Source organism: Castanea sativa, chromosome 11 (genome assembly GCF_040712315.1).
Source record: "Castanea sativa cultivar Marrone di Chiusa Pesio chromosome 11, ASM4071231v1".
Classification (NCBI taxonomy): Eukaryota; Viridiplantae; Streptophyta; class Magnoliopsida; order Fagales; family Fagaceae; genus Castanea; species Castanea sativa.
Window position 1 is genome coordinate 43862849 of NC_134023.1, and position 18937 is coordinate 43881785.

Sequence of the window (18937 nt, forward strand, 5' to 3'; positions counted from 1 at the left end):
GTTGTCAAGAAATAGATTTCACACTCATTTTCCAACCCAAAAGACTCCAACACAAAACTTTTACCCTTCCCACTATCTTGGCAACCATGAGAGCAGCCACTAGAATGCTGAAATTAGGATGGTATCCAGCCAGGATCCTGCTTTTCTAGGACTAAAACACTGAGCATTGCCTTTTTTTTTAAACAAATTATGTTAAGTGTTTGGGCTAGAAGGTGGGGTTTGTCTGAGTCTTCTAAGTTGTCTTTACTCACGAAGGCAATGATGGACCTACTATTATGATGCATCTGCAGCTCTCTTGAAATAATACAGTACTAACCGGTCTATTTGTGAAAGAAGTGACTGCAATTAAGTTACAAACATTTTTCATAATTTTTTGGTAAATACAATTTCAGTCCTTACATTTTGTAGTTAGTGTCAATTTGACCCCTATATTTTGGTAGCAATTAATTTTGTTCCTGTTATTTTCAAATTTGAGCCACATGATGAAGAAGCTATAGTGTAAGTCTTATATTAAAATAAAAAATTATGATAGATGATTAAAACAATTAAAGCAAACATTAAAATGTTTGGTAATATAGTTTTTGTCAGACTAAAAATTTTCAATTTCTTGAAACTTTTTATTTTAAATTTGTGGAAAGATTGAAAATTCATTTAGAAGAGGATAAAAACATGATGTCTTGAGCTAAAACATGTTCAATAATAAAAGGAATTTCCTCTATCCAATTCACAAAACCTACAATGCCTCTAGCAAGCTGGGTTTGATAATGGGTTGATGAGAACATGTTTAAATACCCTTAGGCCTAAGGTTGTTTAGACAAAACCATAATCACTTCATGGACTGATGGGCTCAGATTTACGTTTCAGTAAAAACAACTTTAGATTTTCTGTCACCAACTGTCGAAGAACTAATTTCAATCTTGCACAAAGAAGTTTACAATATACCCAGTGATCAAAGAAATACAACATAAGATTGTTGAAGCGGAAGATATGGCAATTTGAATGTCATTAACATTAGTTAGACATGCTGTAACACATCTACCACATATTAAATTTAATGTCTTGGAGATGTGGTTCCTCACAATGGTGTTTCATATGTCTGCAGTAGACCGAGGCACCTGCCACATCTTGCCAAGAGGTAGGATTCTGTTTGCTAATCACTTCTAAGTGTTGTTTTTGCAAACAAACCGAGCATATTATTTAAACAACGTAGAAGCAGTATCCTTCCTGCAGGCATCCAAGACTGCAGCAGGAAGAGTATGAAAATTACAACAAACAGTAGATCTATGAACAGCTGCAAATTTAGCGAGACAATGAGCTGCAAACCTTTTATAGCACCACCTTTATATGAAGTTTTCTCATCTTCCTATTATGCTTCATGAAATTGACTTTTGTTTGCTAAGATAGTTATAAATACCTAATTTGAATGAATTTCAAGCAATCTCCACATGCAGCTTGAAGAATTCTTGCAAGTGAATAATACAATTAACAACTAGAGCAAAATCCAAGCAGAATTGAGCAGCTACTAGCTCGCATTACAGGGATCCTCTCACTGTTTTTTCCTTTGCTCATCCTTCATTAAACCACAGTAGGATGCAAAAAATGGGGGAATTTAATTGAAGATGCAGCTGTCATTTGACCAAAAAAGTCGAAATACTTAAAAGAACTAGCCAGTTGTTCAAAACAACTTCAGAATCATTAAGACATCCAACATATATGGTATGTGGCCTGGTTTTGTAGTACAAAAAAATGGTGAAAAACATCAAGCCACCCAACAAACATTTGACCACAACTATGCCAACAGTGACTTATCAGGCAACTGCCTCCTTTAATGACTGTATGGACCCTACTGATCAAAAAATAATAATTATAAATAACTGTATGGGTCCTGAAGAATCTGTAATGATCTTCCCATATGTTACCTCCTGTTGTGCTTAGTTAGTTATGTGCCACATTAATGGAGCCATTTCATTCTAATTTAAAGTCAAAGAAATATGATAATTAGGGCCATTTTACAAGCACTATGGTCTCTAATGTAAAAATGAAGATTAATGTATAAATTTTAAATGGCTGATTAAACTTCTACACTTTTGACAACCAACTATATATAGCTTCAACAAGAGTATCTTCCCATCTTTCATGGCTCAAACATGAAAGAAAGTGTACGTGCACAGCCATTGAATTAAAGGTTTGTCAGTTCTGATTATTATAGCTTCAATGGTAGCAAAATGCCAAGGAAAAATGTAAACAAAAATGTTTGTGAGGTGAAAGGAGGGGGAGTGGATTGAGATTATATTCGAGCATCAACTGCAGCTATTCTGGAGCTTAGTTTATTCTGTGAACAGTAGATTTATCAAACTATTGGAGTGGAATGGAGTGGAGTGCCTGTTTCTTTGATGAAACTATTGGAGTTATCAAAACCAGGTATTTCAATTAAGAAGATTGCATCCAGCAATTGGCAGAGAAATTTAAGTGGAGTGGCTGCATTGTAGATGAAACTATTTGAGTTATTAAAGCCAGGTGTTTTCAGTCAAGAAGATTGCACAGGAACACACAATTTCCTACAAGTGGCAAACAAATTTGAGTGGCTAACTAAAGTTCTACATCATTGACAATCAGTATATAGCTTCAAGAAGAGTACAGAAATTTGGCATCGCAATACTTGTATGCATGTTATAAACCACTTTTTCATGCCACAAGACCATAAGAACATCAGCATACCAGCTTATTTCTCCGAAAATAAAAATAAAAATAAAAGATACCAGCTTGACCAAACAAGCTCATCCACCTCTTTTTACCACTAGGTTAGTTTAATAATAAAATTTCAAATTTCAGAGAAGCCATTTTTCCTCACAGCTACAAGCATGATTAGCTCCATAACAAGGCAGAACTCCAGGTCATCATCCATCAAACAACAGTGCAACATGCTCAACAGAAAAGCTTCAAATACACTTGGGATGGAAAAAGAAAAGTTCCAATAAGCAAAGACTAAGAGCAACACAATATAAATCACTTGTAAGTCTTGATTTTCATTTCTGTCATAATTTATTCTACTGGCAATCAAGTGTTTACAGAATTCAAATTTAATTTTAGTACCATAATGGACAAAATGACTATTTTGATTAAAAGATGTAGGGACAAACAACTCCAATAACAAAATGAAATAAGAGAGCATGGGCTAGTTGAGTGATGCTGACAAGTATGCAGTGGGACATGAACATTTAATCTCATTACTCCAACATGAAAGAAATGTTACATTTTACAGTCAATGAATTAAAGATTTTTATAACCGTTACTAACTCACCTGCTTAGGGTTGATTGTTCTACTTCTATCATCATTGGTAGAAAGTGCTGGGTAAAAATGTCAATAAAAAAGTCTGTAAAGGTGCAAGGAGGGGAGTAGTTTGAACAGTAGTTCAACTTGAGCACTGTAGTTGAACTCAAAACCCACCCACCTCTCAACTAGACTATTCTATACCATGGTTGAAATATATGATTTGTGTTTTCAATTTTTGAATTTTGAAGTTGATCAAGAGTGACAAAATATAATGAAAACAAAAATTTAGTTCACTGCCAATCACTGCTGAGTTTCCTTTATTATGCTGCATGTTTTTCCACAGAATTAAGATATGAAGAACATGTATCCCAGGTCAAAATTTTGGCAAATAACACAGTGAAACACACCTCATTATAAACACCTCCTGCCCAAACTCTCTCTGCATATCTGCATTTACACGCTCAGATATGAGGATAATGCTCAGCACAGCGCAGTGTATCAAAAAAGGTGGTAGAGAGGGGAATCGGGATTGCCTTCATCTTTGAAAATTAATTCCAGGGAAAAATCAAAAAGAGCAGCAGCTAAGATTCCACTGCACATCCTAGTCCTGGACAACATCTCAGCCAGTCAGAGGCCCAGTAAATATCATACTCCTAAGGGTATGGAAGCTGTATATATATTGCCATATTGAACAATGTGTACATGGCTAGTATATATAATTCAACTATCTAATACTAAACGACCTTTAGCTTTGATTTATACAAGTAAACTACTGTTATTTTACAAGAAATTCAAACTAGCTTGACTTGCTTTCTTTCTTCTTCTTTTCTCTCTTCTAGACCAGGATTAAGCTTTAATTTAAACTTCTTGTCTTCTATTCTCTGATACTCCCCCTCAAGATTAGCAGGGGAATGGATGTTAACTAGGCTTATCTTGGTTAACATATCTCCTATCTGTGACTTGGTCTTAATGTGCAGCAATCTAATTACTTTTGCAATGACTTTATCTCGCACAACATGTCAGTCAATTTCTCTGTATTTCATCCTCTCATGAAACATAGGATTGGCTGCAATGTGGAAGTGCAGCTTGCCTATTAGCAATCCAACCCCACAGCAGAAATATATCTCTAGATTAATAAGATCACAGTTCAATAGCAATCAGATCACATCCAATTCATCACCATTCAATCATTTCAAAAAAAAAAATGTATTAGAAGCTTATGAACCACTTGGACACCAGAAGAATAAACTTTGGTTCCTAGTCCTACTAATCTGAAACTCAGTACCAAATACTATAATTCTTTTTGAGTTGTAATACTTTTAGAACCTATGTAAAAATTTGTACTTTTAAACCAACAAATTTGTAATTTTTGCTCTTTTTCCCTTTGTTATCAGAACTATGCCCACTACAAGCACATAGAGATAGACATATCTAACCCTCAACTCCCCAGCAGCACACATAAATAGATTCCAAAATCTGTCAAACTCAGAGGGCCACCTCGCATAGAGAGGATACACAAACACTATACTGGAAGTGCATTTACAATACCCAATAAGCTTTTCATCACTAAAGAATGTTAAAAATTGAATTTTTATCAAAAGCCCATAAACACAATCATGATTCTTGAATGAGAAACATAATAAGGAAAACTCCTTTATCCATTTATTCCCAACACACTAAAAAAAAAAAAAAAAAAAAAAAAGGGGTCTGATTCTAATGGTATCTATGTGTCTACAAATATAAAACAATAATTATAATCAAAACCCAAAATGGGCAGGTCTCAAAAGCAACCAAAAACCGAAATAAATCCACAACCCATGAAGAAACAAAAACAACAGAAGCAACAAATCTCTCAACCAAAATAAGTTCTAAACTTTTGATTTCAAATTCAAACAATCATGTAACTCACCATGTAAAAAGCCCAAATCTATAACATATATTCAGCAAAAGAGGAACAGAGAATTGTTACCTGGTAAGCAAGATGAAGAACGAAGCAGAAGCAGGAACAGAGAATTGAGAGCTAGTGGAGACAGAGAGAACAGAGTAGAAGATATACATGGAGGAGTATAGACTAACTGAGAAAATAGAAGATGAGATATACATCAGGGAAGGGATAAAGCTGGTATTTCTTATCGTATTGGCACTATTTTGATTTTTTGAAGAAAAAAATAGCAGTTAACCCATCTGCATTTTTGAAAAAGCAAAGCTTAGCAGTGTTTTGTAAACGTGAAAAATCTGGATTTTGAAAACGCAAACGTGCTGATTTTGTGGAGCCAAACGATTTGGCAAATCACGTTTTGTCTAAAACGTGCGTTAAGGTTTTATAAACAGCCTATCCAAATGGGCTCTAAATTTGATAAGCAAATTACAACTAGACTACATTTGTAAAACTAAAACTGATTCAAGAACTAATTTGGTGCAGACCTAATCACTAATGGTTTAAGAATTTGGGGTTGGTTTAGGGAGTGCATACATTAGAAAAAAATTGAAACACCTATCCATAAGAAAGGGTTTAATGCAACAAAATGAGTGTACAACAAAATCACCAACAAAAGATAGGATAGTAAAAGGAACAAACAATCTAGTGCACAGAATTGGAAAGAAATACCATCTCATAAAAAGTATTAAATTTTACTGAAGCAAATATACATCACTCGCATAATGACTTGTGATTGGTTAAATATGAATGTTATCCTTGATCTTGATAACCTAAAAAACCTTCACACGAACTTCGGAAGCAATTCTTGAATATTTTTATCTACTTGATTCGATGACAGCAAGTCAATAAACATGGTTGCAGTGGTCGCATTTGCTGAAAAACCCCTGTCAACCATTATTTTGAGATATTTAATTGCCTTTGATGTCTCACTATGTTGCAATAACCCTTGAATTATTGTGTTATATGTGCGATCGTCAGGTGAACAACCGTTGCTATCCATTTCCTCAAGCAGCTCACCTGCTTCATCAATTAGTTCATTCTTGCAAAATCCTTTGATCATTAAGTCCGTACATTAGATTGCAACCCTTTTGCCAAAAGACCACTAAAGATTTCTCTTGCAGTTGTAAGTTCCCTAACATTGTAGAAACCATCAATCAAGATGTTGTAAAACACAATATCGTGGTCCAACTTTTTTTCTTCCATCTCCTGAAACAATGCCATTGCCTCAACAATTTGCCTATTCTTACAAAATCCATCTAACAAGATGGCATAGGTTTGGAGATTTGGATGTTGGCCACAAGCTCGCATTGTATTGAATAGCTCTACTGCAGCCTGAACTCTCTCCACTCGAAAAAACCCACCAATAAGAGTGGTGTAAGTCACTACATCGGGAGTCATTCCTTTGTTGGACATTTTGTAAAGGAGACGCATTGCCTCATCAATTTTTTTACTTTTGTAATATCCATTTATCAATATGGTATAGCTAAACACATTGGGTGAACAACCCTTCTCAACCATCATATTAAACATCTTAACTGCCTCATCCAGTCTGTTTTGCAAACAATAACCATCAATCAAAGAATTGTAAGTGACTTTGTCAGGATCAATGCCTCTTTGAATCATCACATCAACAACTTTTTTTGCCTCAGTCAACATCCCTTCCTTGCAAAGTGTGTCCACCAATATGCTAAATGTTTGTACATCTGGCATGACCTTCCTTTGTTCCATCTCATTCAACAAGGTAGCAGCCTCCCTCCACCGGCAAAAATTGCATAGTCCTTGAATTACGCAACTGTAAGTGACAACATTTGGCTGAATGCCTTTACTCATCATTTCAGATAAAAGGTTCAAAGCCTCAGTTACCAATCTGTCCTTACATAAACTGTCAATGACCAAGCTATAGACCACCACATTTTGTTCAAAATTCCTTTTTTCAAGCTTCCTGAGCAACCTAATAGCCGCACTAGTCTTGCCAATCTTACACAGACAGTTTACTATCGTCCCACAAGTAATTACATTAGAAATATTACTTTGAAGACAGAGACCTTTAAGAAGAGTGTTTAGAGTAGGTTGGGTAGGCTGATAACCAAGTTTCAAAATTATTGCTAAGACAGAGAAACCAAAATCGACCCGGTTCAAATGGCAGTAGCTATTAATCAAAACATTGAGAGTATAAACATCGGGAGTAATTCCAAAGGAGCCCATATCTCTAATTAGAGTAATGACTATGGAGTAATGCTTCATTCTTGCAATGGCACTCAACAATAGAGTAAAATCGACAATGGAAGGCAAAGGGTGCATGTGAAGCATTGTATCAAACAGGCCTAAGGCATGATCAAGATTCTTAAAGGTTCCAAATTTGCAGTGATCTCTCACAGATTTCAACAACTGATTCTGGTTCTGATATGAGGTTTTCGCATTTTCTCTAATAGTAGAACAATAATGAGAAGAGGTAAAAGCACGAAATGGAAGGCTTACTCTAATAATCAAAGGATTGCATATAAAAAGAAGAGAGGATGTTGTTTTACGGATTTCACAAAGACAACACACAGCCTCAGCTACCAACTGGGGTGGGTCGGGTTTGGTTTTGGCTTAGCTTCGGAACTTCAAAAATCGAAAGGAGGAGAAGTCACGGAGGTGGAGTGGCAGATCGGAGAGCGAAGCAGCGAGTTCGAAGGTAAGAGTAAAGAACGAGAATGACTTTTCCATAATGCACCGTGTACTGTTTACAGATCCCACAAATTTCACTTTTTAGCTATTTTTTTCATTAAAAATAGGTTCTACAACACTATTTATACATTTAAAAATTATTTTGCTACAATATTTTTAATTTTCAATTTCAGCAAAATAAGTTCTTTCCAAACGGACCCTTATTAGAAACTCGGCTAGAGCCCTTATGTGTATATAAAAAAACTAAATTAAATAAGAGAGTGTAAAACTCATTTATGACTTAAAAAAATATTTAACTCTTATACCAAGCATAATTTAAATCCATATATGTGCAATTGTAATCAATATATATATGCCTTGTTTGTTTCGCAGAAAAACCTTCTGTAAAGATAGTTTTTCATATTTTTCCGTGTTTAGTAGCACAAAAAAAAGGTCAATGAAAAACAATCTTTAGTTAATGGAAAACCTTAATAAAAATAAGGCTTATTCTTTATAACTTGTTTTCCCAAAAAAAAAAAAATTGGAAAACAATCTCTTTGTCACTCGTTGCATCTCCTATAAATATTATATTCTTCTGTAGCCGTGGGAAACATAATTTTTTGGCATATTCTCTTTCTCACGGTAAGCCCTCTCACTTTCTCTCTCTTCTCTTTGCTTTTTCTCTAATCAAATATTCTTTGCTTTGAATTTCAAGCTTGATTTTTTTTTTTTCTCTAAGAAATTTTCAATTTAATGGATTCTAGGCAGAAGTTACTTCTTTTCGTACATAAAAGTGCAAAAATATATATAAAATAAGGGTGAGACCCATTGCTTTTTATACGCTATGTATGTAGGGGTGGCTTAATATATTTGTGGGCCTAAGGCTAAAACTAAAATTGAGACCTCTTATATATTTAAATATATTTTTTAAAAATTAAATATTACTTAAACTTTATTGTCTTTTTTTATATGCGAAAATTACTACTAATTAATATGAACTACGTAGATTTTTTTTTTTTTTTTGCAAAGTCTATACAAAAAAAAAAAAAAAAAATTTACAAAACTTTTCACACTTGTTAATGTTGTAGATTGACAGTTATAAGTAAAAAAGTGATGTTAGTGATGGACTTAGATAAGAACTAGTAAAAGTTTGTCAATTCAACTTGTGAAAAATGTTGTGAATTTTTTTGTGTATTGCTTATTTATTTATTTATTATTATTTGAGAAATGCTATATTCACAATATTTTCACACAAATTCTAGGTGTTAAGTTGCTACTGGTTCTAATTTAAATTCATCATTGAAATTAATTTTTTGTCATTAATTATAGCCTGTAACAACCTACCACTTAGAATTTATTGTGAAAGTGTTGTGGACGTAGCATTTCTCTAACTCTTACACTAATTAAAGTCAAAACTGAGAGAGAATCTAATTTAATTCTAAATTAGATTCTAATTATTGTCTAATTTTGCTTTAGTGTCCTATCTAAGTTTTTAAAATTTTTGTTATAGATGAGTTAATGTTGTGAAAAAGACGAAGAGTCCAATATAAATAAATCATCAAAAATCCAATAATAATAATAATAATAAAAGAATAAACTCATGTGCATATTCAAAAATAAAAATAAATAAAAAATAAAAAATGAGAGAGAGAGAGAGAGAGAGAGAGAGAGAGAGAGAGAGAGAGAGAGAGAGTAAACTCATTTATGACTATATAAATAATTAAAATCAATGCAGAGAGAAAATCTAATTAAATTCTAAATCAGATTACAATTGTTATCTAATTTTACACCATGTATCATTTCTAAGTTTTAAAAATTTTTGTTTTAGGTGAGTTAATGTTGTGCAAAAGACAAATGGTATAATATAAATAAGGCAAAATTACACTTTTAGTCCTTGGAGTTTACCTTGTGAGCACAATTGGTCCCTTAAGTTTCAAAGTGAGCACTATTGGTTCCTCAAGTTTAAAGAAAGGGTGGCATTATGTGCTGGCCACCCCCTAACCTAGAATTTTTTCTAATATATAAATTCTTTTACAAAAATTGTTTTGGCTTCCCTAAAATAAATATTTGAACACCTTGACCATAAATTTTTTTAAATCTAGCTAAAATAAACTTGAATATGATCATTTTAATGCTATTTTCACAATAATTTTACAATAGAGGGTAAGCGACAAATTGTAACTAGTTTTTATTTTGACTCACAATTGACATCACTTTTTTATCTTTCTTTTTTGCTAATATATCACTTTTTTTTATCTACCTTTAACAACTTGCCACCTATATTTTGTTGTGAAATTTTTGTGCAAGTGTTGTGTCAACAACACTACTACTTTTAAAATATTTAATTTTAGGCCAAAATGTAAAACTCGCCCTCTAAGTTTCACCACTTTTCATTTCAGTCCTCTAAGTTTGAGTTTTGTCATTTTAGGCCTCTATGTTTTATTCATTCTCAATCAAGTCCTTCGTTAACAATCTGTTAGTTATTGCTATTATCTACAGTAAAGCCACACCATTTTGTCATTTTTTTTTAAAATTTTTTTAATTTTAGTTTATTATTTTAAGAAAACGTTAATTTTGATAAATAAATTTGTTTTTTTTTTCAAAAAACCCGGAAATTAGATTAAGAAATGATGAACAACATTGAAGAACAAAATTGAATCCCCACCTGATACTAAGAGATTAAGAGGGAGAAAGATGGGGAAAGAGAGAGAAAGAGAGATTGCACAACTACAACATATAATGAGAGCCAAAACTCGATCTTTACGAACATATTGGCACTAAAACTTGATCTGTACAAATAGGCGGCAATTGAGATCGTCCTACGTGATGGTACTTTGCGTCCAATGCTTGAGCTTCTTACAGCCGGTGCACCGATTCTAGCTCAAACAAGGTCTCTAAGGTTAGTGTGACCTGTACGAACATGTGGAATCTCTGGGACCTAAGCTCAAATTCCTGACCCAAAGTCTCGCAAAAACGCAGGTATATCGGCAAGCTGAACAAATCGTACCCAACGATCTCGACCTTTGCTTGACTCAAGCCAAAGTATCGGTTTACAAACCAGAGATCTAGAAGCCGAGAACTCCGTCGATGAATTCCAAGGAATTGGTGATGATCTTCGAGAGTGGTTTTGCATTCTGAGTAGAGTACGATGTAATATCCTTGTTTTTTAAGGGAGGGAGTTTATGATATCCGGAATTGAATTCCGATGAGATTTTGTGGTATCTCTCATTCTCTTTCTCAATCCCTCAGAATTGGGCCAGGGTATCAGGTAGGGATTCAATTTTGTTCTTCAATGATGTTCGTCGTTTCTTAGTATAATTTCAGGTTTTTTTTTGTTGTTGAAATTAATGTTTTCTTAAAATAATAAATTAAAATTAAATTTTTTTAAAAATGACAAAACGTCGTTTTTAATAGAGATAACGACAACATTTAACAGATTGTTAAGGGATGACTTGATTGAGAATAAATGAAACTTAGAGGACAGAAATGACAAAACTCAAACTTAGAGGATTGAAATGAAAAGTGCTGAAACTTAGAAGGTGAGTTTTGCATTTTGACTATAATTTTATAATAAAGAAAAAAATATTTCAAATTTTTGCTTGTTCGTTAAAAATAAATAAATAAATAAACCTTCTATCTGGGGCTCTGGCTTACTTTTATGTTGACAACAAAATGAAGCTGCTTTTCCTTGCACTTTTTTTCTTCATCAGCAAAAAATTACACTAATGTTTCAACCAACTGATCTATATTTATATCTGTGACTTCTTTCTCTCTCTTTTTCCAATCTATGTTTTCTTAGCTTTTATCTTTCTTTGATCAAGTAGTTTTCTTAGCTTTTATCTTTGCTTGCTCCAATTCTAAGAGAGTGACCATGTGTATAGTTAAAAAAAATCGTACACTTTTATTATTATTATTATAATATAAGATAGAATTTCTACTCTAGCCTAATCTAAGTGTATATGTGTGTGAAACTCCCTCCTATATACTTGAACCCCAAACCTTGCCCCCCACACCCCACAAGCACTTATACTTGTAGGGTAACCATCGCACCAAGGGTATGCGGTGGTAAAAAAAAAATTGTACAATTTATTATTCATCTTTCTCATATATTTTTATTTATTTAATATTACATATAAATACAAAAAGTTATTATGCATTCAATGGTTGTTGTCTTACTAATCTTTAAACTATTAATAATTTTTTTAGACTATTACACGATATAGTTGTATTGTGTACTAAATTTTATTTATTTTAGATTATTGTATATAATATGAAAGTTTTATATACAAAAAAAAAATTAATCGTTTTATTTTTTAATCGCTCCTATGACAAATTCCTAGCTCTGCCACTACTGACTCTCCTTAAAAAAAAATCCTGGAGCTGCCACTAGTTCAAAGAAAGAGTGTTATTAGTCATTTTATTAACTTTCGTTAGTATTATTGTACATGTGGCTAACAAAAAAATATGTGACATCTTTTTACATACTTAGACCAATCAAAATAAGACACATCAATTAAAATCCAAGTCAGGTCCATATAGTAGGTTCCAGTTAGCTCAACTAGTAAAGTCTCTGATGGTTGAATAAGAGATCTGGGGTTCAATCCCTACTTACACCAAAAATTGATTAATGTCTTGATCTGATGATAAAGAGCTATCATCAGGATCAGACGCCCATAAGTTGAAACTCTCTCTCAAAAAAAAAGTCAGGTCCATATAAGCAAAACAAATGGTACAATCTCTGTGCTCCTCAATCGTCACGCTTATCTTTCCCACCTCCATCCCAAATTAATCACAACCATCTCTCCATCGTCAACCTTTGACCCTCTGCCATACAGTGTGGGTGAAAAGCGAGTCTGTTACTAGAATTAGAACTAGATGGATTATGTCTTCTTGAAAATAAAGCAGTCCAATAACGTTCACGGTTTTAAAGCCAACATTTTGACTACATCAAGTTAAGTCCATTTTGTTTTTCTCTCAAAAAAGAAAAGAAAAAGAAGAGACAGAAACCTTAGTTGCCTTCATATTTTGTGTCAGCCACCACATACTAGTAAGCTATCATGCAAAGACTCGATGACTCTAGTTGACGGCGTCGACGTTGGAGAAGCAAAGGTGGCCCACCCCTCCTCCTTAGCCGCTGCTTCTCTTCAACCAATTTCGGACTAAGATCTCTCTCTATCAACCTAAAATTTCTTCTTCATTTTTGGATTTTTATGTAAGTTCCTTTTGTGGGCTATCTTGGGGAATAATAGATTTGTAGAATTTTGTACCTAAACTCATGGGTTCAGCTGGGTGAAAGAGGTGGATGACCATCACGAGCTTTGATGGCCATGATAGATGAAGGTTAGGAGGCGTGGGTTTGGGTTTGGCTTCTTTTGTTTTTGCTTGAAAAAAAAAAAGTTTTCGTGGGTTGGAGCTTACATAATTTTTTAATTGACTAAGTTGCTTTGTATTGGACCAACTCAATTAAAGAAGCCACGTAATTATTCCGTTAGCCACATAGTGAATAACATTAACAATAGTTAACAGAATGACTAACAATGCTCATTTTTAAAACTTAAAAGACTAATAGCACTCACTTAAAATTTAAGGGACCAATTGTGCTCATAGGATAAACTTAAGCGACTAATAGTGTAGTTTTGCCTATAAATAAACCATTAAAAACTTAATAAAGAAAGGAAAAAAGAAAAAGAAAGAAAGAGAGAGAGCCAAATCATGCGTATATAAAAAATTCTAAAATTAAAAATTAAAAGAGAGAGAGAGAGAGTAAAACTCATCTATGACTTAAAAAATGTATAACTCTTAAACTATGTATAATTTGAATCCATATATGTGTGTAATTATAGTCTATATATATTAAAAGCCAAAGCTTAAAGAAAATCCAATTAGATTCTCAATTTTGTGACATGTGTCTCATCTAATTTTTAATTTTTGTGTTAAGTGAATTATTGAGTGTAAATATCAAAGAAGCCAAATCCAATTGAAGTCTAATTTTGTGTCACGTCTTCATCTATTTTTTAAAATTTTGTAGCAAGTGAATTATTGGGTACAAAAACTGAAAAGTCTAATCTCAATTAAATTCTAAATTTTACATATAAATAAATAAATATATATATATATATATATATATATATATATATATATATAAAATGAGAAACCATTACATATTTTTAAAATGTATGGTTTAAAAAATATGTAAGCTAATACCATTTATAATTTGAATTTCTTCTAAAAAAATTGTATAATTTAAATCGTGTAATTGCGATTGTTTTTAATTGTATCCGTCCATATGCACGGGGCTATACATTAGTTAATACTAGTGTGTAACCCATGCTTAGGCGTGGAAATTTTCAACTGTAGTGGTGCTATGGGTTATTAAACATATAGGATATTAGTTAATGTAATTTAATTATAACATAGATATGTTCAAGATTTTATCATTTTAGAACTACTTAAACATATTTTGCTTTTTCCGAATTGAATTAGATTGTTGCAAGAGGGAACAAGGAAAACGGTCTAAGTAGCATACTTGGATGACCAAGCAATTAGTCCCAACACAACTGGAACAGTCATAACATCGAGTCCTACTCCTACAACATGAATCAGTAAAGCCTTTAATGAAGATTGTTACTCATTTATCTTAGCATCAACCATAGAAGCAGTATCAACAACACTTACCTTAATATTTACACCCTGCAATTCGATTTCATACTTACCCTTTTTTGACAGGAGAGACATTGGTATGCGGTTTAGCATTTTGAAATAATTCTAACTAGTACTACTTTGTTCTTAATAATAATAAATAAACAAAAACTCATAAGAAAAACATTTTCATGGGGATGATTATATATATAAGAAGAGTCAAGGTGAATCTTGTAGGAATAAACCAAATCTGTGGGCTAAAATAGTGGGAATGATAAAAATCTGGAGTAATCTCAAATCCCACGACTCATTTTAATCACCAAAGGTAAATATCCAAAATTTTTAATTATATACTTATAGAATATATATTTTTATTGATAAAAAGTTAAACACTAACTAAATATAAATTTTCCTAAAAAAACTAGATATAAATTATTAATAAATTATTTATTTTTCCTTTTTCCCTCATAAAATTTTTCTTTAATTAATCTATCTATTTTATAAAACGTATGATATATTGTACGGGGTTTTTTTTTTTTTTTTTGTGTGATAATCTTTATACTTACTTATCATGATCATCTTCCTCCTTCTCACTTTTAGCTTTTGATGAATTATTGTTTATCTCTTTAAATAATACTATCTCTTTATTTATTTTTAATTATTTATTTATATAAAATCTTCTAAAAATTTGTATGATGGTTTAAACTTATTCTTAAACTTATTTATTTACAATATATTTAATGAGAAAATATCTCCTCCTTTTTTAAAGAATCAAAGAGAGGAATTACACATTAACAAATGTATAGGGTGTCTTCTCTCTAGGTCTTCTATGGAACCCTAGAGGTGAAAATAGGGCTTGCCGCTAGGCAAACATCTCTCTCTGTTTTGACGGTAGAAACTAGTTTTCTGGTCTTTACTTACTGTTGTCATCATGGACGATATCGCAAACAAGTGCGCAGGTCTACGATTGTCGAAAAGAGAAGAAAGTGAGGTGGATTTGACACCACCTATGGCAGAAATGAGGTATGTATTGGCCGGAAAATTTTGTACGAAAAGGAGGGTGAGTCTAGAATTGATGGCGAGGGTTCTGAAGTCTGTTTGGCGAACCAAGAAGAACTTTGAGGTCTGTGACATGGGGGAAAAGAAGGTTCTTTTCCAGTTTAAGGACGAGAAAGATCTAGATAGAGTCCTTTTGCTAAGCCCCTGGTCTTTCAACAAATACTTGGTGGTTCTCCATAAACTTGGTGAGGGGGAAGCAGTAAACAAATTAAAGTTTTGCAGGGCATCGTTCTGGGTACAAATCCATGGGCTCCCCACTATGAGCCAAACAAGGGGAGCTGGCTTACGGATTGGTGGAATACTAGGGGTGGTTGAGAAGGTAGACGTTGATGAGAAAGGCTTCCGCTTAGGGGGCTATTTTTGTATACGAGTATCGATGGATATAACTCAGCCTCTATGTAGAGGTAGACTGGTTCACATAGGGAGGTCACTGTTGACGTGGGTTGATTTCAAATATGAGAGGTTACCCATCTTCTGCTACTGGTGTGGGAAGGTTGACCATGATGAGCGAGACTGCATTTAGTGGATACATAGTAAAGAGACACTTAGGGCGGAGGACAAGCAGTTCAGTCCATGGCTGCGCGCAACTCAGGATCGACTCCAAAGGCCACAATTGGGCATCGCAACAAACCAGAGTAACATAAGAAGGGATGGATCACATAGTGTGGATGATCCCAGCAAGGGAGCAGTATCGTCCAACCATAGAACAAAGCAAGTAGGGGCTGACCAGGGACATGTACACGTGATTGATGACGTGGAATCCACTAGGGCTAACATTGCAAACCCAGAGACGCTACATCCACGAATTTCGAAGAGCAATTAAGAGAGATCGATGCCGCTATCACAAGAGCTACTACGATTTTGGAAGATTTGCCATTAACAGATACTATTTTGGATCCTGCGGAAAACAAGATGAAGAATTTGGAATATTCAAATTCCATAAAATCGGGGAAAGAGCTGGAAAAGTTAATGGGCCCTCGAAATGGGCCTACATCTGCATTAGGCTCAAAGACTATGGGTTCGATCACATAGCTTCCCACTTCTCAGAACATTATTATGGGTCAGGCATTAAGTCTAGCCATTAGCGTATTTTCTTTAGGATCCAATATCACAAAACCATCATGTGAAACCAAAATGAGAAAGGTGACGGGCACTGTTCAGAAAAAGAATAAATAGGGGCGTAAAGTGATGGGGAAGGAAAACATTATGAAGGAGGAACTAGGCCAAGTACAAAGGGAGGACGAGGTTAGAGATATGGTGATGGTGTTAGAAGAGAATGATATGGGGCCAAAGTGAAAGATACGATCACCATTAAAGGAGGTTTCAATGGGAGAGGAGGTGGGGAAGAAACAAAGGATAGAAGGAGAGGTTTTGGTGCTTAGTAAACTTATGGCACAACTGGGATCGGCGGTGGCTGCAGGACAGCCCTACCAAGAGCAATAAGTGTCGTGTGCTGAAACTGTCGGGGGCATGGGAACCCCTGCACAGTTAAAGCTCTCCAAAAGGCGGTTTTCGAGGAAGATCCCACCTTGGTATTTCTTATTGAGACCAAGTTCGTGGTGTAGGAAGTGGCAGGAATCAAGAGCAAATTGGATCGGCAACAAGGTCTAGTAGTTCCTAGTGTAAGGCGGGGAGGTGGTCTGACACTCTTATGGAGAAGCTCTACGAAAGTGGAGGTTCGAACCTTTTCTCCTTGCCATATTGATGCTATAATTATTGAAGAACATGGTAACAGGTTGTGGAGGTCACCTAGAAACCATTAATAGGGAGGACTCATGGAGACTGTTGGAGGAGTTGGGTAGAAGATCTGATCTCCCTTGGATTTGCATGGGGGATTTTAACAAAATACTACACCTAGGGGAGAAGGTGCATGGTAACTTACGACTGGACTGGCAGATGAGTAACTTTAGGGAGACAATAAACCGATGCAACCTCCGAGACATGGGATATATCGAAGCGGACTATACTTGGAGTAGGAGGCTGGGGTCTTGTGGTTGGGTTAGAGAATGTCTAGACAGGGCTTTGGTATCCATGGCTTGGTTGAAAATGTTTCCGAGAGTGAGGTTATATTACGTGGCAACCTTGACGTCGGATCATTACATGCTAGTACTCAAAACTCCTCAGACAAGACATAGAGTGCCTCGAAGGTAAAAAAATGTTCAGGTTTGAATTAATATGGCTAAGAGCCAAGCAATGCAAGGAAATGGTGATCGAAGCATGGGAGAGAGGAACAAGTATGGGCACTCCACACCAGTTTACGCAGTGCATGGATGAATGCAAGAGGTCACTCTCCTCTTGGAACAAAACTACGTTTGGTCATGTCGGTCAGAAGATATCAGCATTACAGAAAAAACTCCAATGGTTGGAAGGGAGATAGTATGGTCTTGTAAATATGGAGGAGATTCACGAAACAAAGATGGAGCTAAACTGGATGATGGTCGTGGAAGAGGATATGTGGCATCAACGATCAAGAAACTGTTGGTTGCGGTCTAGAGATTGTAATACCTCTTTCTTTCATGCCAATGCCTCAAACAGAAACCAACGAAATTCCATTCCCAGAATCAAGGATTTCGACGACATTTGGTAGAAGGATGAAAGGGTTATAAGCAAGACATTTGCGGAGTATTTTAAGCAACTATTTACATCCTCTCAATCGAATGTCAGTGCAGAACTTATTAATGCCATTCAGACCAAAGTAGCTGACAGAATGAACTCCAGACTTCTATAGGAATTTCAGGCTCTAGAGGTAGAGAAAGCTTTAAAGCAAATGTACCCTATGAAGGAGCCCAGACCCGATGGTATGCCCCCTTAATCTACCAGCATTTTTGGCCTACTGTAAACTCTATTGTTATACAAATTGCGTTGGATTTTCTTAACCATGGTGCAGCTCCCCCTAAATTTCATTAAACCCACATTGTACTTATTCCCAAAACCAAGAACCCTGAAAGAGTGATTGACTATAGAAAAATTAGTCTTTGCAACGTGGCATACAAGCTAGCATCCAAAGCAATGGTGAACAAGTTGAAGCTGGTGTTGTAGGATATAGTATGTGAGAATCAAAGTGTCTTTGTTTCAGAGAGGCTCATCACTGACAAGGTGCTAGTGGCCCATGAGATAATGAACCACATCAACAGGAAAAAGTAGGGAGATGGCATTGAAGTTGGATATAAGTAAGGCCTATGATCGTGTGGAATGGGGATGCTTACAACAAATAATGGCCAAGCTGGGATTCCATGAGAACTAGACTCGATTGGTCATGAGGTGTGTCTCATCTGTTACTTATGCAGTGTGCATTAATGGGCATCCTTGTGGCCAGATTGTTCCAACACGAGGATTGCGTCAAGGGGACCCGTTGTTGCCTTACCTATTCCTTATCT

At 34.8% G+C, this 18937-nt stretch overlaps 1 protein-coding gene and 1 pseudogene across 1 annotated transcript; one reads left to right on the top strand and one right to left on the bottom strand.

The window, feature by feature from the left end:
- Window positions 1-5938: 5938 nt before the first annotated feature.
- On the bottom strand, window positions 5939-7910 carry LOC142617530 (uncharacterized; annotated as a pseudogene).
- A 7522-nt stretch (window positions 7911-15432) lies between these two features.
- LOC142616555 (uncharacterized) lies at window positions 15433-16083 on the top strand. Its single transcript, XM_075789381.1, has one exon. The coding sequence runs from the start codon at window positions 15433-15435 to the stop codon at window positions 16081-16083; it is 651 nt and encodes a 216-aa protein (XP_075645496.1).
- The last annotated feature ends 2854 nt before the right edge of the window (window positions 16084-18937 follow it).